The 28,000-nt window shown below is 44.9% G+C and overlaps 2 protein-coding genes across 2 annotated transcripts; one reads left to right on the top strand and one right to left on the bottom strand.

The window, feature by feature from the left end:
* Window positions 1–50: 50 nt before the first annotated feature.
* Window positions 51–24,209, bottom strand: DRC9 (dynein regulatory complex subunit 9). Its single transcript, XM_074833266.1, has 11 exons — window positions 24,128–24,209; window positions 23,830–24,043; window positions 19,017–19,164; window positions 15,366–15,610; window positions 14,120–14,248; window positions 11,908–11,989; window positions 5,074–5,235; window positions 4,357–4,431; window positions 2,613–2,744; window positions 1,297–1,398; window positions 51–816 (listed from the first exon to the last, which is right to left on the bottom strand). Exons 1-11 carry the CDS (start codon window positions 24,207–24,209, stop codon window positions 673–675), a joined length of 1,515 nt encoding a protein of 504 aa, XP_074689367.1. The 3' UTR covers window positions 51–672.
* RPL35A (ribosomal protein L35a) lies at window positions 24,025–28,000 on the top strand. Its single transcript, XM_074834063.1, has 5 exons — window positions 24,025–24,153; window positions 24,563–24,605; window positions 25,712–25,864; window positions 26,907–27,051; window positions 27,941–28,000. Exons 2-5 carry the CDS (start codon window positions 24,595–24,597, stop codon window positions 27,962–27,964), a joined length of 333 nt encoding a protein of 110 aa, XP_074690164.1. The 5' UTR covers window positions 24,025–24,153; window positions 24,563–24,594; the 3' UTR covers window positions 27,965–28,000.

Below are 28,000 nucleotides of genomic sequence, written 5' to 3' on the forward strand. Positions count from 1 at the left end.
ACTCCCTGCCTAGCGCAGAGACGCTGCGCGGGGCGGTGGGTCCGGCTGTGCCAGGCCCGCTCCTGCAGGCAGCGTGGCCGGCTGGCCTTTTCCGTTGTTCCTTCCCTCGGTCGGGAGGTATTTGGAGCTATCCTGTCTATGCGCTGACATTTTGCAGGACTCGGGGAATGGAAAGCTGCGTGCTTTGCCTGCCCTTGTGTTTACACTGCAAATTGTCAGCAGTTTTCTCCCTGCCGACTAACGCTGGCACAGGCAGCCGGGTGACGGGCCCTCCCCGCCTTAGCGCCGCAGCAGACACTGGCGCTTCAGCCACAGCCCCTGCTCTGGCCTCTGCAGAGGAGGTTCTCGGGGCAGAGCAGCCCAGGCAGGCGAGTTACGGGGCTGTTACCAGGATTGCCTCCCGCTAGCTGTCGTGTTTCCATAAAGCACTTTGGGGGATATAGTGTTTCTCACAGCTTTGATGCAAATTCCCTTTTTGGTGGAGAACTGTGAAGAGCAGCTTCAAGATCTTAAGAGTTACTGCAGCTTCACCTTACCTGTGTCTGTCATGAACTCTGTTTTCCAGAATAGTCCGAGCTCTGTTAGATGGTTTATTTTGTCCTGTCAGACAGACAGACAGCAGCACCCTGCCCAGCAACAGCCCTGGAGCACATCTGTGGCCGCTTTTTTTACTCAGCGCATCTTTTTCTTTGCTCCGGATTTTTCCTTGTTCCCTTTTTCTTTCTGCTTTGATAGCTGTTTCTCCTGAATCTTCCTGAGGGCCTGGTAGGGGCCAAGGTTTCTGCGGACCATTGTGCCTTTCCACCAGGCCTGCAGCTAGAGGCAACAGAGAGGTCTTAGGGGAAATCACTTGCTGTGGTACCTGGCACAGCTCTATGGCCAGAGTCTCCTGCGCTCCTCAGCTGCAGGAGGGAAGCCCGGCCCACACAGCAGCAGTTGGGCCTGTGCTGGTTATGCTCAAGGTGTCTGTGTCTGGGCCAAGGGCAGCTGTTGGTGGTGGCAAGGGCAGGAGCGGGGGAACTGCCCCGTGACCCTCCCTGTATCGCCCAGGCCGAGGGGCTGGTGTGATGGACACAGCCCCAGATCATTTGAGGAGACCGGCTTCTCCCTTTCCGCTCCCTTCTCAAACCTGCAGCTGGCTCTGTGCCTGCCCCAGGAGAAAGGGACAGGCTTTGTCTGTCCTTTGCTTGTGCCACCCCACACCAGCCAGCTTTCTTGGGCCATTTTCTGCCTGAACAAAGCCTGTGGCTCCAACTGTCGATGGAGCAGCACTGCCTCATCTTTGCTCCCCTTTACCTTCAGGATGCTCTTCAGCTCCAGGGCATCCTGCTCGAGTAGTCTTCTTTTAGCCTCCTTTTCTGCCCGGTCACTGATGATGGTTTCCTCAAATATCTGGCACTGCAAGATAGCACAGGGGTGGCAACAGCCGCATGAAAAACACATCCCCTAAACTGCAGGGTCAACCTTCAAGGCTCACTCTGCCCAGCAGCTTGCCAGGGCAGGGCAGGGCTCACCGGGACCCTGGTGTAAGGAGTCTTCTCTGGCTGCCTGCAGGTCTCATCCCTGCTACCTGCTTTTCAGAGCGCAGCGGGGGCTGCTCCAGCCCGGGGGTTGTGGTGGGGGTCCCCACCCCGGGCATTGAGGAGCTCCCCTGCAGCCCAAGGGCAATGTGTAAGCAGGGACCTTCCTCCCCCATGTCCTTTAGTTGATCTTTCCCAAATCCAGATGGCAAATGTTGCTCATTACCACTGTCAGTCCTAAGGCACTGAGAGCTGCTGCCAAAGTGAAACCTCTCACGGCCTGGGTGTAATTAACCCTCTGATCCTGTGCTGTAAAATGGCTGTCTGATGGCGTCTCAGGCAACAGATGGTGGCAGGAAGGACCTGTGCTCCCCCAGGCTAGGCAGCAGATGATGTACAAACACGCTCGGGACACCGAGATGACAGTGTACAGAGTGAAAAATGAGCCCACAAGCAGGGAAACATCTAACTCAGTCCCATCATCTCAGACCAAGGGATAGTAAGGAATGATTAATTCCTTCTGGCTTTAAAACACCCCTTTTTCTAGACGCTTCTCTCTGCCCTGTGCCGCCTGCTCTGCTGTGCCTGCGTAGCTGTGATCAGAGCCCAGCAGTCAACCAAGAAACTAGTGTGGGGCGGGAATGGTTTTAACTGGAACCAGTTCCCTTATGACAGAGCACTGCACAGCTCCGCAGGAAGGGATGAGCTGCCTTTTCCAGTCTCAGCCTGTCTTACCCCGATGTTGCTAGAAGGAGCAGATTTGTTGAGACTAAGGCAACAAAGGAAGGTGAGGCACACTGATGGGATGGGACAGCATCCTGCCCCCTCACAAAGGCTGTCAGTAGCTCTCTGATTATTTGCTGGTATTTGAAAATAGCTGTAGGGGAAGCATCATCATCCCTCCTTGATGTCACAGGTGGCGAATAGATGATGACTGCTCGGTCCTTGCCTTCCCAGGACCACTGCTTATATCGCACCCTACACCTCAAGATTACTGATTTTTTTTCCCATGGTCCTGGTTCCGTATCTGAATGAAGGTAGGAAAAAGCCAGTTTTGCATGGGTGAGCACGGAGATGCTGCTGCTGTCTTACCTCCTCAGCCAGTCTCTGCAGCATTTCCAAGTTGTTTGCCTTTGCTGCTTTTAGGGCATCCAGTTCTTCGTCTTTAGCGTCTGTGTCATTTTCATACTTGTCCGCCCAGTATTCCAGCTTCTCTTCCACCTTCTGCATGGGGACAGAGTGGTGCTCAGCATGGTACAAAGAGTGCACAGGGGAAAGGTTTGCTACTATTATGTGGCCTGCTGTCAGGATGGTGGTAAGAGTCCCGTAAATTTTGCATGGTCAGTGTTGCCTTCTCGTCTTGAAAGGGTCAAATCCCTCTGACTAGTGATAAATTAGTGGTGGCCTGCAGGTCCCTCGCTGGGGGTTCACCACAGAAGCTGCAGCACTGGACTGGGGATGAAGAGAGACTAGGCTGGGCTTTCAGAGGTGCATGAAGAATGGAGCAGCACCGGGGGTTAGTTTTGTGCACAGTCAATCCTGGTGAAGTAATTGAGAACCAGAAGCCATCTTTGTGTGTATACAGAGGGAGCCGGGGGTTAAGGAACTGAATTTGTCAGTGAGAAAGCTTTTATCCTCTGCCCGGCTCCCTACCTACTTTCTGGATTAAGCTCAGCACGCCAGGAATAAGGTCCCAGGGGACAGCACTTCACGCTATTTCAGGTTGTGAACTTGGCTTTGTCTCACTCGTGAATAGGAGGGCAGGTGTTGTTGAAACAGTCACCCAGATGACTTCCTCCCATTCATGAATAACTTCGCCATAGCAACAACCATGATTGCTTGCATGGAAAAATAATCTGAGGAAAAGCATCAATCTCATTACGGCATCACAGCTGGACACACAAGGGAGATGGAGGGCATGGTCATCGTCTTCTCTGTGGGCCCCTCTAAAGCCACCAGCTGCTGCCTGAGCACAGAGAGGCTTGTACTTTGCCTTCTGGTGGAGGTCAGACAGTCTGCAGCTTGTACATGGAAAGTCCCTTCACTATGAAGTGTTGATCAGACTAAGGCTCTGGTATGTAGAGGACACTATTTAATTGCTCACAAGGTACAGCACTTTTCTTCACTCAAATTACATTTTAAAAAATGTATTATCTTCTACTAAATCTTGTACTGGCAGTGATTTTTAGGTACCCTGCAGCAGTACAGGTACAGTTCCAGGCATATGGTTTATGAGCTTTCCAGTGTTATTCACTGTAATGGGCACTGCTGTCGATGCTGGAAAGCTCAGAGCCTCTGGAGCAACAGTACAAGGACATTCATGGTTGCTGCTGAAAATGAGCACAATAATTGTGAGTTGGGAATTATCCAATCCTGACTTTTCCTCAGATTAAGATAAGGCAAAACTGAGCTGGCAGTTTGTGTCATTTCCTTCTTAGAGCCCCCTGTGTGCAACACTTGGGTCTGTCAAACTGTTGCCCTCGCTTTGAGCAGTAGCACTGAGTTGCTGGGAGCCCCAGCTACTGCCACAGAAGGTCTGGATAAAATTCCAATTAGCTGAATACAACTATCTGAGGGAGGAAAAGTCCGTAACACCTGAATAAACTGCCAATCATTTCATAAACTCTTAATTTTAAGGCAATGTATCCAAGCGTAGCAAATCCCAAATCTTGGAGAGCTGGATTAATTAAGACTTGAGGATAAGTAGTCATTCAAACAGCAGCAATCATGAACCTGGTGAATTTGATGGAGCAATAACTGGTTTTCTTTAGGCACTAATTGATGATATAGTGTTTATCAGTTGCTATTTGAAGCATTAGCGGACAGTCACACATACCTTATGGTGTTGCCTGAGGAAATTTTCAATCTCCATGTGGACTCGAATCTCCTCATCGGTTTGGGTCCTCAACTTCTGTGATCAGTGCAGACAGAAAACATGAGGGACGATGTTAGTACGTGTGCACACACGTGCTGCTGAAAGCCGAGCTGGTGAACAAGAGTGCAGGAGCTCTCTGTGCAGTCCACAGATATTTTTCCCAGTGACAAAATTAACTGAGGCTGACCTTGCCCCTGAGCTATCCATGAAAAAGGGACAACTAGATCAGACCTTGATCAGTCAAAAAAAAGCTTGCAAAAACAGAACAGTTTTCTAGTCCAGTTCACCTTATGGCCACACAAAGAGCTCTATCAGCAGGATGTGCTGTGGGCAATGCTGGGAGCTCAGGCTGCTTATGTTGCTAAATAGACTTGTAACTACAGCCTTTGGACGTAGTTATGGGTCTGTTTCTCTGAGAATGGTATTAGTTTAAGCAGTCCCTGCCTCCAGTCCCTGTCTCCTGCAGCCATGCCATCCATGCTGTTGCTGTTTGCAGGACCATACAGAGAAGCCATGGAGAGATAATGATTTCTAACCTGGATGAGTTTCCTGATCCAATTCAAACAGTTGTGTTGGTGACTGTGACGGAGGACAGAAAGGGCATCTGGGGAAAGAGGGAGGGCTCTTTCCTTACTAACTGGAGATGCCTTCCAGTAGGGGCCATGGGGAAGGGCTTACCTGAATTTCCTTGTCCAGGACATTCTCTGCATTGCTGCACTTCTTCTGGGTTTGGTGGACCTGGAGGTCTGTGCTTTTCTTCATGTAGCGGCTCTCCATGTTCATTTTGGTCTTCATCTCTTGGAGCTCATCTCTGAGGTAGGCAATCATGTTATCTCGGTTCTAGTGGAGGAGACAGAAGCACAAAAGCAAGCCTGGAGACTGAGGTCAGCTCACTGTATCTAAATCTCCACTCCCTGATAAACTCAGAAGACACTAGCGTCACATCCCGCTCAAACAAGGGAGACAAGTAGCTTAGATTCATATGTGGTCTCTGGCCCAGCAATAGATTCAGTCATGCTTATAAGCATGAAAGCAGCCAAATAATTTAAATTGCTTAAAGTTAGGCTGTACTAACCTCTTGGATTAGGCCGTCTCAGTGAGTGAGCATCTGTAAGAGGAGGATAATGTCTCAGCCCCACATATGCCAAAGTTTGATTTCCTAAAGTATACTCTATTCCTTGGATTTATTTTTTTCTAGTTATGTAGCAACCATATAAACATGACCTTCGGAACAGGTGAAAATCCAATCTTGTCTCGCTCATATGTTTAAACAGTTCTTACCAGGTAGATGGTGCCACTTTGTTATAAAAGCATACACCCAGGGTAAGGAAGCAGTGTCAAGGAAAAGCTGGCTATGAGCTCCCAGCCTCTCCCCAAGCCTTGTTTTGCAGTGGAGCTGAGCTTTCCGGGGGGGAATTCTGTCCCCAAGAGCTCCCCCATGGGCAAGAATCCTGAGCCAACTTGCCCCATTTGTCCGGCTCTTGGAGCATGCTCAGGAAGCAAAGTGCATTTGCTTGATTTGGGACTGTTGTTTCGTTTAGTCCTTTTCAATTAATTTCTTTGTGTAACAGATGAAAGTTCATTAATCTGGGGTTGGAACTTGGAAGAACCGCCTGTAAAATGAGAAACTCTAGACTTTTGTAGCAAGAGTTAAAAAGGTCATCAAAGCCTCCTGTGCGATTACACAAGATCAGTCTTACTGCCTCTGATTTGGCGCCTGATTGCTCCATTACAGCCTTTCTCTTGGCTTTCCTGCCATGCTATGATGGGTCTGACATTCATCAGCCAAACCTTGCAGCTGAAGATGAAATACCAAAGTGCTGGCATTTAAATGTTCTGAAGCCCACATATCTTGTCTCTGAAGCACCCTCGCATTCCTTAGCAGTGTAAACATGGAAAAATGCCACAGGAAGAAGCCAGCTCAATAGTGCTGTGTTTAAAAGCCTCTGCAGCATGACTCATTTGGAAAAGGTTTCCTTAGAAGAAGAGTCTGGAACAGTTAAAAGGAAAATCCTTCCCTCTGCACCCCTTGTCAGACATGGTTAGGAAGAGTAAAGTATGTTTGTAAGGCACAGGACAATTAAGGGCCTTGGCCAATGCTGTTTTGTGGGTTTAAAAGTCATGTGTTCACATTTTTTTGAAGGTTTCCAACATCAGATACTATTTTATGGCCATATCATCATATGACTGCTGACAGCTACAGACATGACGTATTTGTGCCCTATTAAGGTTTCTGGTAATGGCTTTTATTTTCCCTGGTATGAAATTTTGGCGGGCATTGGGAGGGGTTGTGTTCCTGGTCAGTAGACATGGGAGGTGACTGTACCACTTTATTTTGAGATTGTCTTCCTGTGTCATGGTGGAATCATGTCTAAATTGAGGGGCTGGCAGAGAGACTGGGGAGATGCTAAAAAAACTACTGATTTTTTTGTGGTGCTGAGGCTCAGCAAAGCCAAGCGCTGCTGATGTTACTGCTATCTGCTAAGGATCTGCAAACAGGCCAGAAAAGAAGGGTTCAGCCTAGGTTACAACATACTCAGGTATTAGAGAGGTGGGGCAGAGCATGAACACTTCACCAGGTTATTTTTCATTTCATATTTTAGTAAAGCAGAGGAAAAAGTGCTTTTGATTCCAGCACCCCAGGCCTCAGCCAGGCTGGGGGCCCATCTGCTGTGTTTGTTTTCTTTGTTGTTTGGCATGTTTGTGGTTTGGATTTGGTCTGTGGTGTTGTAAAACATCTTCGTTAGAGGTGGGGGGTCTGGGGGCTTGGTTACACAATCTAAAGCAGATGGGAAGTGAAATGCAAAACCCCACGGGTAGTTTGCAGCAATGCATTTGCTTGGAGAGGGAAAGTGGGCTGCAGGCATGTGGGCAGCTACTGCAGCCCAGCTGATGGACCCGGTGCTGCGGAGCTGGGGCACGTTTGGTATTAGGTTGCAGGGAGTAAATGCAGCAGTAAATATCCACAAGCTATGGGCACCATCTGTAGAGTATGCTGTTCCCTCAACTTCAGGGACAGGCACTGGGAAAATCAGTTAATATTTATTCATTCTGGTTTATCATAGCAAAGGTCCCAGCCAGGACACGGAGCGCTTTCATCGTTAATGGAGTAAACCTCTGGGCTGGTTGTTTGGGATGGCTTCAGCGTTGAATCTGGCAAACCAAAGATGCAAAATCATACCTCATGTGTCCAAAACAATCACAAAACTGGCAGAGACCAACATCAAAACCCAGGAAATAGCTGCCAAGAGCCCGTCTGCTTCGCAAGCAGGTAAACAAGCCGATTGTCTCTGATCTCTCCGCAAGCAGACATCAGATGAGAGGCCTGTCTGCTGCTGTTACCCAGTGCCATAGGAGTCTGGCTGCAAAAGCAACTGTGCTTAGCTGGAGACAGTATGCGCACTCCTGTGTTCATTTACTTTATCTCACTTGCTAGTGCTACCTAGATCTCTCAGCTCTTCCACAGCAATTAGTATTTACAGTCACTTAAAATACAGCTAGTTACGGAAATAGCAAACAGGAGTAAACAGAGGAATTCCTCCAGCAGTCGGATAAACCCCTGCCGCCAGCAGCACACCATTTGGCAGGCACTCGGAGGGGGCAGGGGAACGGGTGCTGTGCTATGTGCAGGCAGTGAGCGTGCGGCAGAGCGCCCTGCCGCCTGCCTCCTTGCTTCCACACCGAGTGCGTATGAGCTCAAGTCTTTCCACTGGCAGCTGCACTATCTCAGCTTGCAAAGCCTGAAGATATGCTTAGATCTACACACCTGCCGCAGCCTGGACCTGCTCCCCCGAAACCACAACGTGCAGCCTTACAGACACTTCCATAAGGCTGTAGCCCGCATCTCTGTCCCAGCTGCCAGAACATCCCCATGCTGCACACCCCCAAGAAATGCCTCAGCCAAAAGGACAGCAGGCCTGGAAGGTCCCCCAGCTTCAACAGAATGGCTTCTGCAGCCCTCTGCCAGCTCAGCTCCAGTCCCAGCAACTGTGGGAGCGAGCTGCGTGAGGGGCAGTTTGCTGGCGGAGAGAGCAGACCTGTTGGCAGCAGCACTCTTGTTGAAACTCGTGGAGTCCCTCTGGAACCAAGTTTGGATCTAGTGCACCGTCAGCTCTGGGTCCCGCTGAGCTGCCTCAGGGCTCTGCCAGCAGTGAAGTCACTCAGGACCATCACAAACCTTGTGCCCTTTACTGTAATCACCTGGGGCATTTCTCCAGTAGCAACATGCACCGGTAGGTGTGTACATATGTTTAAAACATTCCCCCAGAACACTTCATTGATGCATTTGTCCTCCTGGGAGAGGATATGGGAAGAAACATGACGGATTTTAGTCACGCTCCTAAAAGCACTACTGAGTGGCACACTGATGCAGTGGAGCTGGGTGTGTTATGAGAACACAGAATAAAAGTTATGGACCTGTTTTCACTGGTACCGTGGTGCAACGTCTTGTTTTTCTGTCTGGTAGGTAGCCTGCAATATTACTGCTTGTTATAAAACTATACCATGACTTGCACACATGTATGGCATGAGTATACCACAAAACCTACAGGACATAAAAAGTCTTTGGGTGAATAACAAAATAGGAATTCTAAAGTTTACATTTCCTAAATTTTTATGTTAAACTATATGATCCCATACAATATTAATTTGTTTCAAAATCTGTACAGGCTGCCATCACTTGTCCAGGAAACTGGAGAAAGTGAATATTTTTGTACAAGCTAGAAAATGAACACTGCAACAGCCAAACTGGGGCTCTCGGTGATGCTCCTGCATGGAGTGGTAAGAGCAAAACCAGACTGATCATTTCAGCTCCTTTGGAGACATCAGTGTTTTCCAAGAGGAAAGAAAACAAATAGGAACACTTAGCATTTAATTTGTGTTCCATTAGTAAGAAAAATGAGCTGAGCAGTCTAATACAACATTAATTAGCATCTCATTAAGAGGTAGCAAGGCTGAAAATACAAACATATAGGCAACATGCGTGAAGCAAAGACCGTGTTTTTCTGGTTCCATGATTAGATTTGCTCTCTTTTGTTTTCTCATCCACTAGACTGGAGACAACCATGTAGGCTTTTGTCTACAGGTCTGTGCATTATTATTGTTCAAAGTACTCCAAAATCAGCAAGCTGTATTTTTGTTTTTAATTAGTTGGCAAGGTGACAAATCATGCAAGTGTCTGTAAAACTGCCTATGGGAAAATCCCATATGAAGCGAATAGAAATTATCTCCCTTGGGAGACACAGTGAGACACCATTATTTTTGGCACAGGAGGAAAGCAGTACTTGAAAGTAGTCCTGTCTTTGATTTGTTATCAAAGCTGAAACTCTAAGGAAGCCCAGAAAAGGACTTTTAAGCTGGAAATATAAAAAACAAAATCCCAGATGGGTGCAGATCCCACTTGATGAGGCAAAAAGCAAGAACCAAATTAGCAGAAGATACTGAAAGAACATGGAGGAGAGCACCCTCTCAGCACAGGAGCTACGCACCTTCTTAGGACTGCAACAGGTAGGAGAGGCACAGGGCAGGAGAGAGGGAAGTGCCCAGCCTGACTGCACAGTGCCAGGACACTGCTGCTAGTGTGAGATGGGATGATTACAGCCCCCTGTCCCTGGGAAGGCCTGAAACCAGAACCAGATACGTATTTGTGTGCAGAGACACTTGTGAGGTTTGAGGAGCACTGCACAGAAGGAGAACTACCTCATCATATTCACTAGCTTGGGGAGTGGGAGAACAGGAGCTTCCCAGGAGCCACCAGAATCTGACTGAGAAGGGACAATGTGCAGAAGCAAACAGACAACATAGTCTCTGAACCCAACAAACTATCCAGCTTATTTCGTTTAACTGCCACACAGATGTCAAGGGACTTTTGGGTTGTCCCATAGGGCCTGGAAATAGGTTCCCATACCATTTCCAGTGGCAGTAAGTAAGTATATATTGAGGTATACAGCTCCTCTTTTCAGTCCTGGCTCTGACCTCTACATCCTTTAGATGTTCTGTTCAAATCTGTAGGGAAGAAAAGTTTATATCCTGCATTTCTCTTTTAGTTCCCACAACTGTTCTTTCTTGGTTTGTCTCCTAACTTGCTAACTTTCCATTTCCTTCAGTGACTCCTCTTCTTTCTCCTGTTATGTTCAGTTTTCTTCCAGTGTTCTTTTCATCTTGCTACACTTCCCAATGTACGTTACACATTTCCAGGATCTCTGCTAGTAGATGAATACTGACCTAAATTAATGTTCCCATCTTGTACATTCCTGCTTTCTTCTCTGCTGTTCTAATATCTCCCCTGGACTTCTGGTGTTTCATCAGTTATGAATAGCTGCATACACTACCAGTGCAAATAGATACTTCATGTTCTTACAACCATCCTGTATTTACAATTCAACTTTCCATTGCACATGCATCCAGACTGCCAACACAAAACCCTCATGTTCTATAAACTGTACTTCACCAGCATGTCAGTGGCTTAAAATTCCTCTCTGTAGCCAACTATATCCTGGCTTGATTACTGTCCATACTTTTGTCCAAAGACAAAATTTAGTGATACCGATTCTTTCCTCAGATGCCTTTGCTGTCCTCTTGCTCAGTACTGAACCAAGCGTCAGATTCTTGTTCCTTCTTCCAGTCCTTGTATAGCACTGAACCTGCCTGCCTTTTGCTCATTTTCTGTCACACACTCTTTCCTGCCTCAGCAAGGCTAGGCTACATTTCCATGTTTCTGCACAGAATTGCATGTGCTTTTGCTCTAAAGCACGCATGAGCATCAAGTCTGAGCTGTCTGGTGAGCAGCAAAGTGACCAGTGATACACCATTCAATTGATCTGCACTTGTGTAGCAAGTCTGACATTTCCAGAATGCCCCAGATTTACTGTGCATGCACACACCATTTGTATGCTGCAGACAGAAGGGCTGAAGCTTTCCAGAAAGATCAAGTTGAAAGCATATGGGCAATAGCTTTGATCTGCCCTTGTGTAGGACTCCCATGTTTGGGATTTTCTAATATCTGGAAGCCTAGAAAAAGAGATTAAAATAATTACATTTTCCCCAGACAAAATGGTAGGTAGAGAAATTACATGCCCCTATGCCAGATGTCCTTTCTCACTCTCTCATCGTCACACTTTCTTCTGTGCCAGGTGTCACGTCTGCGTGAGTTAAGTATGACAGAACCTTAGATACTGCTATCTGCAGATAACCTCTTTCTTACTGATTGCAGATGTCTGTGTTTTGCCACTCCCAGCAGTGTTTTTGAGGTATTCTAATTTGATCATGGTCTCCCATGAGTATGAGCATTTTGACCTCCCATTTGAAAACCATTAGACACTGCTCTTGAAGTCATTAGCTGGCTTATTCAGAACACAGATCTTTATTGCAATTATTCTGCTTCTGTCTTCCTAAATGATGGGTCATCATATATGCCACACATCCTCTAATCTGAGTGCTAGTTCCTGAGCAGCAGAGGTGAGCTCACTAACAGGCTTCCCCCCTGGTGTGATGCCCAATGTGAAGTGATCTCACCTGAAGTTCTATTTCAGTTTCTTTCTTGACATCTTGCAGCTGTTTCTTGAGTGACTTTATCTCCTTCTTTCCTTCCTCTGTCCTGAAGAAAAATGGGAAAATACCACCACTTGAATATCTCAAAAAAGACAAGAGCTGTTTACCTAGAAGGAGAACTTCCAGTTTCCTGATACATTGCAGCACCTAGCTGAGCACTGCCCCACTTACCCTGCTCAATGAGTTTGTAACACCTGAACTAAAATGAGTGCACACAAAATCTTGGCCTGCTTCTTCAGAACAGCAGAAGACTTCCCATGGCTGAGTAGCGAAAAAGGCATTTATCTCTTCAGTCTGAGCCTCGGGGAGGCAGCACATCTGCAAGTCAGGAACAGAGACTCCACCGAAGCTAGTGACTTGGTAAATTAATCCCCAAAGAAGAGGTGCACAGACTGAGCACAGAGGATGGGAATAAAAGGGAAACAAAAGGGGAATGAACCAAAAACCAGGGCATGCTCTTGTTGAAAGCTTGGAGCGGACATCAGGATGATGTGATTCCTATAGCAGAGAGGGAAGAAGCCTATCATTGAGTGACAGTTTCTGCAGTTCAGGCAAAAATCTCCATGTTTGTGTGCAGAAGCATGCCCCATCAGCAGACAGTGCCAAATTGCGTAAGTTTAATTATATATATGGAATATGTTTTTTTCATATCAGATTTAAAATCTTTCAAAAAACACTGCTTCAGATTCTGAGATCCATGAAGGAATATGAGTGAAGGCCAAAAGCTACAGAGCTCTTTACCTGTTTAAAACAAAACAGATGCAGTAATGTTTTAGGTCTTATTATTATCCTGTTTCACTCTGAGTGCTTTTCTAAGCTTTTGTGCTTATGATTTGATTTAAAGCCACTGAATACTAGAGTTGGTACCTGAGACTTCATACCCTATCCCAACCTTATAATCAAACATGCATTTCATTTTCAGAGTCCTTAGCTGGGTGACTGTGATAAACAAAAGCTCCTGAAAAAATGTTCCAGGCTTACTGCAGACTGCTTTCAGCCCAGTATATTGACACAAAACCAGGCAAGTATATATTATATTGAAAGACAGATTAAATTCATTCCGTGAAAAGAAGATATGGTAGAACAAGCAACATAGTGGCTAGATATGATTGACAGAATGGAATAAAAATGATTATGTCCTTTCTGATTATAATTTGTCAGCTCCTTTCCATCTTCTAGTATTGAATAGTTATTCCACAAGCAATTGCTGCTTTCATTTTTGCTTTCTGTCCCTTCCATGGGTAAACAATAAATTCCTTGGGTTTAGACAGTGGAAGAGTTGGGTTTTGTGCTTGAAATCACACATTTCACTGGAAGCTGGGGACTTGCACTGGAGGCAGACCACTGAGCCACCACCAGGGCTGTTTCAGTAGGTTGGACTGATGACAAATCATGACTTAAGAGCAGCTTTGCTGTCTACCCTAAGTGATGGGCCTCAGCTGCTACACAGAACAAAGTAGCTTTAAAATGGTCAAATACTTCTGTGATGACTGCTATTCTCTCTGGCAGGCTGGGGATTGAACCAGAGCTTCCCGTGCTAAAAAAACTTCAAACCTCTAATGCACAGAAGTTTGAGCTAAGGAATCACCAGTTTGAGTTGAGATTATAACAAATCCATACCCTATCAGATGTGGGACAGAAGAGGATCTATAATGCAGTGGCTGGTGGATTAGCCTTAAATAAGACAACTGCCTCTCTCACCATCTGTGCTAGTCCCTCGCTGCTACTGGGAAAAGGGAGCATATTAGCATATGGGTCAGAGCAGATCCTCCTGGGCATCACATAACCTAAAGACCATATGTTGCTGGCCCTGGTTTGAACAGATTCTCTGCTGCGCTGGCTTTCACTGGGGACAAGGAGTTAAAGATCAGGGAGCTCCTACATCACATTATGTTTTAATTGATATGAAGCAGCAGTTGCATTAATGCAGACACTGGTGTCCACGGTGGTGAAAGCTCAGGCAACTCCTAGCTCAGATCAGTGTCAAAACCATCACTTATTTCTTTCTGAAAGGGAAAGAAGTGCAATTTGTAAAGCTGACAGAATGATTCAAGATGAAAAAGCTGAATCCTTTCTGTATCTTGGCATGGGTTTTTTTCCTTTTTAGCATGTACTGAGGGGGAATGGACTTTGGCTTTGAGCAGTTAAGCAGGAAAGTACTGAACACAACACTGACCTGGTGAGGAAGTCATGAAACTTGCTCTTTTTTGCCTTCTCTCTCTCATTAGCTTCTGTTAGGCTATTAAATTTTCCTGATTCCTGCATCTTTTTCATAGTGACTGTAATTACCTCACTTGCATACTGCCTGCCAGGAAGAAAAGAAACACAAGAGTATTTTATAGGTGCTGATACTATAGTGTCTGACACCTTTAACCATTATTGTTTATAGCTAAAAAAGTAAGGAAATATAAGATCCCATTTCTGTTCTGTTGTCTGTCAAACCCAGGAGTGCTTCTCCCATGATACCTGATTCCTATACATGTGGAGAACTCTCTATTAGGATTGGTTGAAGTTTATAATTCAAAAATGTTGTCCCTAATGCTACTTTAGGAAATAGCAAAGAAAGAGGCACAGACATATCCATGTTGTGCCAGACTGTGCTGCCATCAGGAGGAAGGCTGCTCTTGGACAGTGAGACATGAGGATGCAGACAAGTGTGTCTGAGTGCCAAAATATCCCAGTACAGCCCTAAGCTGATACATGGGCTTGCCCAGTTTATTGAATTTCATGGTGCATATGGTATTTATATTTTAGCTGCATTTTCCTCATTTGTATTAGGATCTTTTTTAAGCCCTTTGTTGAAATAACATTAAAGGACGGAAGCCAGGATGCAGAAAAATGCATACTGAATGCTCAGCTCCCCAGTCTGTCTTTTAAACCAAAGACTGCTGGTATTTCTGCAAATCAAGGCACTGGAATTTGGTGCAGGAATAAAATTTATTTTAAAAAAGAAAGAAACTCTTTGGTCTTTATATCTGTTCTGTAAAGGAGAATGGCTGTAGCTGCCATAGAGGCTCTGTGTGCCCTGCAGAATAACCGAGTTCACAAGGCAACACTCAGATCCCACTTTGCCTGGACGTACCTGCTAGGGGAACCTGACTCCACGTATCAGAACATCAGCCCTGGCTGTACCTGGCATGAATCCACCCAAGCAACCATTATCAGCTGGGTAATATTTTGCAACTCCATTCAAACTAAACTGATTGTCATTACTTGGCATCCAGAGGCAAGCAAAGGCCAGAACTAAATGGCCTATGAAGCTAGACCCCGCTGCTCTCTTTAGAGGTACTTCTTCCAGACCAAGAGTGAGGTACACCAGCAGTGAGAGAGTGGGAAGCCTGTATTTTTGCTTTCAAGAGATAGTCTGAGAACTTTACAGCTCTGAGCATCCCCCACAGTCATCATATTTGTGCTTCACTCACCTGTCAGCCTGAATTTTTCTGAGATTCTCTACAGACAGAGCACTGTGTTTCATGGCCCTATTGGAAAGATGATGGGTACTTTTTAGATCTTCAGTTTTCCCCAGCTGCTGCTTGTGTTTGATGCTTTTCAGAGACATGGAGGTAACTGTTTCCACACTCCCTTGCCTTGCTGACATAAGCTCTTGGTAGTTAATGTCCAGCTCCTTCTGGGTCTCTGTGATTTCTTTCACTTCCGGGATGCCAGACTAAAAAAGAATAAGAGAGACCCACTTGCACATTGGTAGAAATAAACCCTCTGCAACATTATGTGAGAGGAAGGAAAATTAATAATAAACTACGATGAAGCTATACTAAGAGCAGTTGATAGTGTATGTTACATTCTGCAAAGAGTGGAGAAGCAGAAACATTTATCTTGGTTAGCTGTGAGCACACGGTGTAGGCCTATTAAAGTTTATGGGATCGAAAGTCCTAAAGTGACAAGACTAGAAAAGGCCTCAAAAGGTGAATTCATCTACCATAAGAGATGATAGTCCAGACTGTGTCATTCCTGGTGTTCTTCGTGACCTCCAGCAATGGAGACTATGCACCCTCCTGCCAGTGCCAGCATGTCACAACCATCTTTACCATAAGAAAGTTTTTTCTTCTCAGCTGCAGTTGAGCCCTGGCTTCTTGTCCTAGTCTCCACAGGCACGGAGAAAAAAATCATTCTGTCCTTCTTTGCAGCAGCTTTTATGTATGGGAAGACTGTTAGCCTGTTTCCCCTCCACCTTCTCTCCATCTTAGCTATTCCCCACTGCCTGTCACCATGACCTTTCCCTACAATATTACTGTTATAACAAGAGCTGAGGCGTGTGGAAAATAAAGTGATAGACATCAGCTATCTGCTTAGCTGTTTTTTTGACTGAGTGATAGCAGAGAAAGTATAACATTAATTCAAAGAAGAAATTCAATATATTGGCAGCTCTCATCTACATGGAAAGGTATCTTGTGGCTAGGTACAATTCTATTAAAAAAGAAAAAGCCCCAGAAAATTAAAAGCACACTATAAAATCAGCCAAGGCCCTGCTTCTAGGAATTTCTCAGCTTTATGTGCTGTGGGTAAGAATGCGGGTGTATACATTTCTTGTCTGCCTACCAGCATCTCTGTGGCTGAACACATAATAGCAGTACTGCTGAAGCCAGCTAATGCAGACACTGCCAGCCCCCTCCTAGTCCATAGCTGCCTACTCACCACCCTGGCTGCTTGGGGAAATGGGTTAGAGAACTCACTGAACTGAAACATTTTCCAGCAAAAAGGAAAAAAAAGGTTAATTTTAGCAGCACCAGTTCTCAGTCCAGATCCCTCCACAGCCACACACATATTTGTCCCAACACAGCACAGAGAGCACAATAAAAACAAGCTGTCAGGGCAGCAACTGTGCATGCCAGCAGTACTTCCAAGAAGCTACTTGTCGAGTGAGGCTCCGTTAGTGGTCTGTGATGGTGCCATAGTCCGTGAGGGCAGTGTGCAGGGCACTGCAAGGGGCTGCTTCGTTCTGGGTATCTTGGACATCTCCGGATGGGATGGATCAGCCTCTGGCAGTGCCTGACTCACCACTGACTACAGAAGGAGTCTAGGTGACTACTTGCTTAATTTCTGGACAGTTCAATTTACATGTAATGAATTGCATGCAAAGTATACACAGACCAATGAAAATTACATAGTTAATTAGAAAAAAAAAGGTTTAAATAGTTTGCTGGTGATGGCTGTACTTCAGAAAGAACTAATTTTGGCAGACAAACTGCTTTAATATCATGCAGGTTTTATGAATGTTCTGATAGATGTTTTTTAACGTCTGGGAAAGTTCAAGACAGGCTATAACTGGATTGTCTGTAAACAGTGGGGACTTACACACTAATAATTACCAAATAACTATGTAAGAGCAAGGACTTTGTAAACTGCAGGTGTTACTGTCTCTGTAGTCTCCTAGATGTTTATCTTTTGCTAGTCTTTTGCCCAGAATTCAGCAAATAGAAAGGCTGGCTTCCTCTGGGGGATGCACTGCGTGAAGCAAAGTACAAGAGTCCACGATTCAGAAAATCAGTGAGGTGCTGGCCAACACTGTGATTAATCCCCTCAAAAATGTCATCAGCTGAAATTTAGATGTCAATCTTTGAAAATGTCATTGATTTGTTTGACTGACAGAGCTCCAGGGTACTTTGTAAATACAGGTCTTTACTAGTACAATGATAACAGCCAAATGTAAACTGAGAAACGGAGAGGAGTAGCAAATTACAGAGCACCAAAGTTATCAAGTAGTTTCCCTAAGCCATTTTCTTGTTTCTAAATTGTTTCCTTCTTGATTTGTTTTGGCATCTTTAAGAACACAAGTAGGGTTTATAGTCTGTGAGAAAATTGTAAAAGAGAAGAGAAAAGCTACGGTGTTTTCTCTATAATTTAAGTGTACCTTTAGTAGGTCAATCAACCTGAGTCTGCGTGTCTGAAGAAGAACAACTCCTACTGTCCTAGAGATATGCTCTTGCTCCGTGTTTTTGCTGCTGGCACCTAAGAGGTTTCCCACCCAGCTAGCTCTGGGAGGGAGAAGCATCCTCTGGCAACAGGTGAGGCTGGCTAACAGGACTCTCTTAAGGGGAGGAGTGCCCTCTATTGCACAGTCTAAGCATCGTTCATGCCCTGAAATTTACTGTAACATCAGCTTCTGCTGCTTTGCAATGGATTTTTTGAAAATAAGGTACTGTGGAAAGGAAGTATATAGAAAACAACATGTTGATTTACCTTCCTCTTGCATTCTTAAGTGGTACATTAGACAGAGTGAACAGCATTAGATCTTAAAACTCCGATCCCAGTTTTTATTTCCATACTGATCACACACTTTCTTCCTCTTAAAAAGAGTTTCAAACCCACTTAAAGTGGAAACAGCCTGCTATGTCACTTAAAATATATGAGAGCAGAACTTATAACCCTCTGCTCCTCAGGATGGTCCCATTCTGTTTCCTATGTTTATCAGCTACCAGAAATATCACAACACCTTCCTCCACAGCAACAAATCTCTGCCTGAGCATTAGGGCTTCTTCTCTGTTCTTTATATCTCTGCCCAAACCCTCTTAGTTATGATATCTATTAGAAATCAACTAATTAATAATGGTCATGGAGAATGGGTAGTTACTAATATATTTTGAAGTGGAATCATTCTTAATTCATTGTCTGTGGAGACTAAAGGAACTTTAGCATGGACTTAGGAACAAAAATACCCTGTTTTTTAGTACCTTCAAATATCCTATTCTTTTGCATTTTTAAAATAGCTGCATATCTGTATAAGAACCTAGATATGGTTTATTTCCTTTTTTCTAATCCTTTGCTTGTCATCTAACCACTGCAATTTTAAAATTATAAGCTCAGAAACCTCATCTTGGGTCAGTAGGATCCTTTACACAAAGTCTTGAAAAAGACTTCTCAGTGATGCTGCAGTATAAATATTAAAACTTTTCATCCATGCACTTATGTTGTGTTTCTTCACCCAAGGGTTATGGAGCACTTTGCAGAAAAAATATCTGAGTTGATTTTTAAAAAATGCTGCTAGAAGACATAAAACCGAGACAAGAAGAAAACTAAGAGAGATTCCTTTCAAGAGGAAGGATAGAGGCACATACATGGCTGATGTCTGTCTTGCCCTCATATGAAACTGGCATGATATATCCAAGAATTGAGAGCTGATCAACACAATTCTCCAGCACAGCAGTAAACAGCAGAGCTTCCAGATGAGTGAATTTTTCCATTTCTTCAGTCTCTGTGCTCTTGCTAAGAGGAACAAAGACAAAAGATAGCAATGAGAAAGACGCTATGGTGTTAGTAATGTTAGTAACAGAAGTTTAAACTAAAGGTAGACCTGAAATAGCCTTATTTGCAGCCTTTCATACACTTCCCTAGCTTTGTTTATAGCTTTTTATACACTGTTTATAAGAGGAGCCATGCTCTGCTAATGGCTGCATTCAGGGACAGTGGGAATGTTTAGCTTTCACAAAACAAAGTAGGTCCTGGTCCCTCCAACACTAGATCTGGGTAGATAGGCTGAGAAGGGAAGGGGTATGGAAGGCACAAACTGGGTGAGGTGGCCTCACCACTCAGTGCAAGGGGGAGGAGGATTTCATGATGGACTTTGTGATCTGGGGAACAATGTAATGAAGGTGCCTTTTTAGAAAGAAAAAAAATAAATCCACATGTCATGTAAAATCTCAGATGGTGAACCTTCGTGGTCTAATCATTCCCCGTTATTACTGTGTGGCCTTAACATTTTCATGATCCCAATCCCCTCAGCAGGAACTGTTACCACCTGGAGATGTTGAAGGTCAAACAAGAACCAATATCTGGGTTAAGTAAACTATCTTTAACATTCTGTGTTGTTTTATTTTAAATTGCACTTCAAATGTGAAACTGCTCTGATGTACACTTAAGCATTGCTTACAGATGGAGTGTTGTGAAACCGCATCTAGGGGACAGTGGAAATTCAATATTAATCCAAGTGAAACTGGTCCATTTAGAAAAATGCGTAAGAAAACACCTGCATAACAATGCAGAAATTCTCTGAGATTTTTAATGTTTTGATAAGCCATTAGACAATCCCTCCAAACCCTATACTCACAAAACAGGTATTTCTTGTATAACACCCTGCACAACTGGAGTCTGAGATAACTGAGATCCTGAATGTCATTGCAATGGAAGCATCAACGTCCACTAACAAAATCTTCATTTGGCTGCTGTACCTACAACTGGATTTGTGCCATCTGTAAAATCCTTGAATAAACAAATTCTAGGTCTGCAGAATATTACAGTCCAATCTGTAAGCATACCAAGGAAATACATCAGACAATGCCTGTTAGCATGATTAACAGGATAAGACATGGCCACATTCTATGAAAAGTGAAGAGGTTTAGATGCAGTTATGCTTTGGATCACTGGAAATCAGTGATTTTTCACAGGCAACTTTACAAGTGTTTAAAAAATGCATACTTACTATAACCTCTCTGAAACTGGTACCATTTGTCCTCATCATTTTTTGGTGTTTTTGTTGAAGAAAATCTAGTAATTTACAGTTGGAACATAAAATTAATTTCACTTGGGCAGAAAGAATGGGCCACTTTTCAGTGCAGGTTTATTAGATGTCTATTAGTACAGAATAGGTAAAACAAAAATAAGTTAGATTTTACGTATTTGTTTCCTGATGTCCCTGTCTCTTGCAGTAAGCTGTTTAATGCAGCATGTATTGAAATGTACTGTCCTTTGTAACAGGCCACGGCTCTCCTTGTGCGTAAGACTACAACTAGAAAGCTTAGTATGTGAGTAGCAGTCTTTTTCATGATATATAGTCAATGAGACTGGAATATTGCTCCTTTCAGCCTAGACCCTTTTCTTCGATTAACTGAATAGTAACTCAGAATGCAAGACTACCAGGTGCACAGTCTTGCATTAAGGATTTTCACAAGAATTTCTGCTATGAGGTTGGGAGCACAGGGTGGAAGAGAGTGTTCGGGGGTGGCATGGCTCCAGTGTTATGAACCATGAATAATGCAAACTGCTATGATGTAGCAGGACCGGTATTTTCAGCAAATGTAAAGAAGCATTAGTGCCGCTGCATAAGACATCAGTAAACCTCGGATAAGGATGATGCATGTTTCTAGTTGTTTGTGTTAAAAAACATGCACAGCTACAGAAGATGGCTAGTGGGGTGATCTTGGGAATAGAAATTCTGTTTTCCAAGATGTTAAAAGAATTGAGGACTGTGATTACTCTCTGTAAATACATCTGAAGAGTAGATACCAGGGAGAACAGAGCTATTTAAGTTGAAGGATAATACTGGTCCAGGGTCAAAGGAATGTAATTTCCCCTAAACCAGGCAATTATGATAAGGCTTCTAACTTCTGGATGGATGAAGATATGGCACAGCCTTTCAGACAAGATAATGGTAGAGGCACCCTAAATTATTTCAAGAAGCTTGCTTAAATCATGGTAGGAAAAGATAACAGCAAAATTCTGAATATTATCAACATGTTTACTATCTTTCTTGCACTATTTATGCTGACTTACCTAATTAATCCCACTATTCAGGGCTTTTGATGGCCACCTATGACTAAGAAGGAACTGATTTCCTCCCTTTGCTTCTGAGATTGTTTTCTCTCCTTTTTCTTATTAAAAAAAAATTGCTACAGCTTGAGATAGGAATCTGATAATATCATTAACAAATAAATAGCTAATAATCCATATAATAAACTAAAACCATCATTTTTCCTTTCTTTTCAACCTTGGGATCAATGATAGAAGTGGAGATGCATGAATTAAGTATTTTTACATAAAGTCAGACGATGTCTTTCCAGTCAACGGGCACTAATAAAATATTTCTTAAATGTGTTACTCATTTTTATCTTTTTAAGAAATCTACGATCCATATTTTGAGTCTAAACAACATAAGAATAATCTATTACATGTGGAGTCCTAATGCTAAAAATATGGTGAAAAAAGATTTGTTCTGAGATGGCTGTGACAGATGATTACGACAGCATTCCTGAAAGAAGAAATAACACTTGCAGATCTCATAGGAAAAAGTGACTTATTTGGATACAAAGGAGGATGCAACAGTTTTTCCTCTGTCCCATCAGCAGCTTCTGTCCTGGAGAAAATTAACTCAAGATATTAATGTGCGTTAAGAAAGCTCACAGCTGGAATGTTTCTTGAAAGCCTGCTGGTTTGCTCCTCCTATATATCTCCTCTTATAACCATATACTCACTCAGCAGATGCATGTGCCAATCCAGTATGCTCTGGACTTATGTTGACTTGGAAGTGAGAAGGAAACCGCTGTCTGGGGCATTAAGAAACACTACAAATAGTGAGCAGCTCTCCCTGGATTTTAGTGTTAATGAAGCGCCCACAGACCATCCCAATGCAGCCACTGGCACTGACTTTAATCACTGCCCTTTGCTGAACTCCTTCATTAAACTCTATTAATTAAAAAAAAAAAAAATAAAAAAAAAAATGTGAAGGATTCAGCTTCCCCCAAGAGTTTAGGGTTGACATTCTTTCCCTGTTGACCTAAAGGGAAAGAAAAACATATCAAGAAATAATTTTTAAAACAACTGTATAAAAGGTCTGGCCTCCTATTCCTTTGGGGATTGCAACTCCCTCTGCTGTGTGAGAGTCCTGGATGCACATTTCTCCCATCCTGCTGCCTGATAAACTAAAATGGCTTCAAAGGCAGCATTTTTTGCAGCATTCCTTTTAGTCAATTAAGGAGATACCAGTGAATTCCAGTGAGAAAATTCAATGCTGAGAATGTCACATCTCTTTTAGCTCTGTTTTCCAAATGTTTGGCAAAGAGAGACTCTGAATATTCACAGTGGCAGTAGCTGGGCCATAAATCAGAAATACCTTAGTTTTTACCAAAAAAAATGTCTCTTAGGCAAGCAAAGTATTTGTGGCCTTACAAAACTCTGCCTACCACTACAAATGCTAGAACATAAGTTGCTCATTTGAAAAAAAAAATGTATATAAAAGAAAAGAAACTTTGAAAGGCTGAAGTAATCTTGGTTTTGGCTTAGAGATGCAATTTAGGTTTTATCCTGACTACAGAGAACGATTTTCTGCTCCTGCTCTCTGAGGCTGTAGTGGTGAGAACCCAGCAGAACCGAGTGCAGGAATGAAAGTCGTGGTGCTACTTTTAGCTGTATGTCCCATATGGGACTAAATCTGTATGGAACAGGAAAAGATAAGATTTAGGGAGCATTTATTTGCTATGGCATTTCTAGTGCTGGAAAACAGTGTTTTGACAGGTAGTTTATTCTCCTCAAAGCAGGGATTGTGTTCTTTCTCTGAGCAGAGGTTTGAAGTGCTCTGAACATGCACCTGAATTTCTGTCTATGTGAGGGAAGTGACAGAAATCAGGAGTGAATGACCCTGACTTGGGAAAATGGGTAAGTATATGCTTCCAGATATTCTTATTTAGAAAAAACACAGGAATGTGAGACTTCATTACAAGGATTTGAGCATAGAAATACATGTTTTCTGTCACCAAGGTGATATCTAGAGTAACATAAATGTTGAGATTTACTGATTCAAGGTGAGAACGGAGGAAGGCAGGCAGAGCCCGAAGAGCAGCATCACAAGAGGGCCCCAGAGCCCTGGCCACCCCAGAAGCACCAAGCGCTGCCCTTCACCTCCCCGCTGTCCCCTCGCAGGGCTCCTCGGCTTGTTCCACCGCCGCAGCCGGTTCTTGTCGCCGGGCTGCGGCCCAGCTCGCTGTGCCTGGCCTCCCCTCAACCTCCGCTCCGCGATTTACCCCCACACACCGCTCCCACCCCGGACGGCCGCAGGACCCTGCCCACAGCGGCTGGGCCGGCGGTACCGGGCCAGCTACCCCCTGCCCGCCCGCTACCGGTGCTGGGCCCGGCCCGGACCCGGCCCGCTGCGGCGCTCACCGAGACGCCGCGGCGGTGGCGGCGCCCGTCTCCATGGCGACCACCACGCTCCGGGGGCCTCGCGGGGCTGCCCAGGCGGGTGCCTGCACGGCGAGGCTGGGGCCGCCCCTCCCAGGATCGCCACCCGGAGGAGAACGGGGACGCGGGGGACGGGGCGAGGGATAGCGCTGGGGCCGATGTGCCCACCCCGCCGGGGCCGCCTGGGTTTTTCCCGCTCAGGCGGTGCTTGCGGCCGCCCGTGGGGGGGGTCCTTCCCGGCCCATATCCCAGAAGGCAGCGCCGCGGCTCTCTCTTTCGCCGCCATTTTGGTCCGGCGCCGTGGGGGTGAGCCGCGGAGCGACGGCGCGGGGTGAAGGGCGGGGGGGAGGTGTCCCCGCCATGGGCCGCCGGTGGGCGCGGGGATCCCCGTAGGTCGCGGGTGGCGCCGTGCGGAGCGGGTAGAGGCCGGGATGGTGCCGATGTGCGGCGGATGGTTCCGGCCGCCGGTTGGGGCCCGCAGCTGAAGGGGGTCTGAGGCGCTTGGAGCGTCGCGTTCTGTGGGGAAGCGGAGGGGTCCCCTTTCCTCCACCGTGAGGCGGGTGCTGGCGGCCGTCGTGCCCTCGTCGCCTTGCTCTGGATGGACCCCGGCCGGCAGGATGCTCTGGCCGCCGGACCGGGCCCGCGGCAGCTCCCGCTCACTCGACTGGGCAGAGCCGCCGGCCTGGGAGGCTCATGGCTTGTGTGTCGTTTCTAGGCCTGCTGGGACCAGGGCTTCGGGAGGACACCATGACCGGGAGGTGAGTGACCTGCCCCGCTGCGATGGCTCTCGGCTCGCTGCTACAGTGTGCATTTGACAAGTCTTCTTGTGAACTGAGCATTTCTGAGAGTGCTTTGTTAAAACTGCGGGCAGTGATCCGTTTTCCTGTGGCTGCTCTCATTTTCCAGTCCAGCTCCTCTGCCCAGTATCCTGCTGGGCCCTCTGTTAAACACCCACAGTTTTGTCTCCCTGTTACGAAGCCTCTGCCTTAAGGTGGTTGTAGCTGTTCAGACGGTGTGCCACGCTTTCCGCGGCCTGTCAGTAGGTTCCCGATATTAACGGTGGTTTTGTGAGCACAGTGTTTGTGAACCTTCAGTGTACAGTAGAGGCTTTGACGTATTGTCTCTTTGAGTAAGGGATCTGCTATGCCATCGAGTTTTCTTATGGATGCAGGGATTGAGTCTGCATCACAGCTTTTTTCTTAATATTTATCTGTGGAGTTTATTTTCTGTTATGCATGTGTGGAAGATAGAACTGGATAGTTTAGTTTAATACTGCTATATTCTGGGACAGTTGCTGGATGCAGTTTAGACAGTCATGGTGTGTGGAATGAGCCTTATAATTGCTTTACTTGCATGATACAGGCAGGTTTTTGTCGTGAAGAATTGATGAGGAGTTTGTGTAATGTCCCTTGCCCAGTGCATGTGGGGCTGTCTTTCAAGCTGCCCGTAGGCTGCAGTTAATTCTTTTGAGGCTACAGATTAGCAGCAGTTAGTATCTTCTGTAGCAGTTACTGCAACACGGAGACTCGGTTATGTGGGGTATAGAAAAAAAAGTAATGTTTACTCATCACAGAGTAGCTGTGAAAACATAACACCTACTAATGTTGAAGTACTTTGGGTTTAGTAAGAAGCAGAAAGATACGAAGTTCTCATAAATACTTCATGTCCCAGTTACTTAGTTTTCCTCCGCTGACTGAAATGTAAGGATTTGCAGTAATCTGTAAAAGCAAAAGCAGTGAGGTTTTTTTCCTCAGTTAAATTTCTACTGGTGTGGAAAAGTTTTTTGCGAAACAGAATGTGATTTGTTTTTACATTTGATACTTTGGAGTGAATTATAATTTGTAAATGTTTTCAATGCTTTTAGGCTGTGGTGCAAGGCCATTTTTGCTGGCTACAAACGTGGCCTCCGAAACCAGCGGGAGCACACTGCCCTTCTGAAAATTGAAGGTGTTTATGCCCGTCAGGAGACAGACTTCTACTTGGGCAAGAGGTGTGCCTATGTATACAAAGCTAAAAAGTAAGTCACTTTTTATTGTTATGCTAAAGTAGCCAACTCCTGTATCAGCTTTTGCAAATGCCAGGATGTGAGCAGTCTGTTTACAGAGCTTTTGTTAGAACAAAAATAAAGTGGGCTCAGTTTATGAATAGAATGTCCATGGAGAACTGTGTAGACCAGCTTCCTGGGTTGGCTTCATTTTTAAAATACTGGGTTATTTTTGCTTTAATTGGCCTATGTGTTCTTAATTCAGATCATGAAATTATGTGAAATAATCATTGGCTATTACAAATTGTATGTTACAGAGCAAATGGGATGGGAAACAAATTTTGCCCAAGACTGGCAAAAACTGAAGGCGGGTTGATAGAGTAAACTGAAGTGAGGTAAATTTAATGTTGAGTACTATCAGTTATTGAGTTACTTAAATGGCAGAATTATTTTGTGACACCTGGAGGAATCTGTGTCCTGGCTCTTGCGTGCCTATGTCAGTGCTGTCACTTCTGCTGTGCTGGCATTGGTGGAGGCCTTAAGAACAGTTACTTATTATTTTCCACTTATTTATTTCTTTGAGTGTAGTTGTTAGAGTTCAGAATTGCCTTGAATAGAATTGATCAGGCTGTTAACTTGACCCCCATCATTTCCAAGATGGCATATGACTTTTCTTCTAAAGCAGATTTTTGCAATCTATCCCTGTGGCTTAGGCCTCTCCTGCCTTTGGTGTGTCTGGAGAAATCTTGCAAATAAGATGTTGCATTTTCTTTGAAATTGATGAGTTTTCAGTTTGATCATCTTAGCATTGGTGTTTTCCAAATTTTTAAGCTTTGTGACTTGTTAATACTTCTTCAGTGCAGCTTCTGATAAATTACAAGCTGCAATACTTACCCATTTGGAAGGTATAGTGAAAATCCCAGGCCTAGCCATTTTCACAGGTAAATAAAAGCATAAGGCAGTCCAGTTAAAGGTGGCTGTGGAATAAAGTTACGGAAGTGCTTTAAAGAGGCTGCATCGTGTGCCCAGAGCTGCGGGTGGCGTGCTCAGCAGTCCTTTTCCTCTCTTTCCTCAGCAACACTGTAACCCCCGGCGGCAAGCCCAACAGGACACGAGTGATCTGGGGGAAGGTGACCCGCGCCCATGGGAACAGCGGCATGGTTCGTGCCAAGTTCCGCTCCAACCTTCCTGCCAAGGCCATTGGACACAGAATCCGGGTGGTAAGTGGATTTATTTTAGCAACAAGATATTTATTGGCAGTTTTCGGGGTGCCTGTTAATCCCACATAGTATGAGGGAAAATCTTAAACTATGATTTTGTTCTGTTGTTGTGTAGTCAGCATGGCTCTTTGATAAGTGCTCCTTTGGGAGCTAGGAGAGGTTTATTGCTGCTGGCTTCTTGTGCTGAGGGGGTTTGTCTCCTTGTTAAGGGGTTTGTGTGCTTGCTCAGGTTTTCTGCAAAGGCTCTCTGAGTTCTGGGACTCTTCTTCAGCTCTCTTCTAAAGCTATCTTGATCTCTTTTCCCTGGATCTTGTACATGTGTTGTTGTACCCTTCTACTCCAGTTCCTACCAGTTGATAGACTTTTTTTCCCTCCTGCCTCCCAGATGTTTTCACTGAGGGGTGTGTTGTCCTGCCCTGTCCACTAGGACCTGCTCCACAGTCAGTGTATTAGCCACAAGGCTTCAGGGAGACTGTCCCTCTAGGTCCCTCACCCAGAGTTTTGATGCAGTATCTTCCTAGTGGTGGTGTCAAAAGGAGTGTCAGAGGGGTGCAGTCCTTCCTTTCTTTTCTGTCTTTTCTCCTATGCCTTAGAAAAAGCACAGTAGGAGCAGCAGTTAAATCCTGAAACTAGACCCGTGAGGACTCTTCCTGTCAGTGACCAGGAGGGCTGGCTGCTGGGGGCACCTGTACCCCAGCAAAGTGCTACTTCAAGTCACTGGACTAGTTATTACACTTTTCAATTCTTGCACCTCTTCTGTGTAAATGGGGGAGTCACTTTTATAGTAGTTCAAGAGATTGATCTAGATTGTAACTGCATAACTTATATTTAAAATAGTAAAGTCCAATAACAAGATTTCTAACATGATTCTGTATCTTGTCTTTTACAGATGCTGTATCCATCTAGGATCTAAATTTTTATTGGAAATAAAATGGAGAATCTGTTTAAA

Source organism: Strix aluco, chromosome 9 (genome assembly GCF_031877795.1).
Source record: "Strix aluco isolate bStrAlu1 chromosome 9, bStrAlu1.hap1, whole genome shotgun sequence".
Taxonomy (NCBI): domain Eukaryota; kingdom Metazoa; phylum Chordata; class Aves; order Strigiformes; family Strigidae; genus Strix; species Strix aluco.

Coding starts and splice junctions, on each gene's coding strand:
- DRC9 (XM_074833266.1), bottom strand. CDS start 24,209: ATGGCGGGGACACCTCCCCCCCGCCCTTCACCCCGCGCCGTCGCTCCG. Junction 2,745..4,356: donor TCCTCAGGCAACACCATAAG/GTATGTGTGACT, acceptor GTCCCCATGCAG/AAGGTGGAAGAGAAGCTGGA. Junction 817..1,296: donor AGCTGAAGAGCATCCTGAAG/GTAAAGGGGAGC, acceptor TGTTGCCTCTAG/CTGCAGGCCTGGTGGAAAGG.
- RPL35A (XM_074834063.1), top strand. Junction 25,865..26,906: donor TATGTATACAAAGCTAAAAA/GTAAGTCACTTT, acceptor CTCTTTCCTCAG/CAACACTGTAACCCCCGGCG. Junction 27,052..27,940: donor TTGGACACAGAATCCGGGTG/GTAAGTGGATTT, acceptor TGTCTTTTACAG/ATGCTGTATCCATCTAGGAT.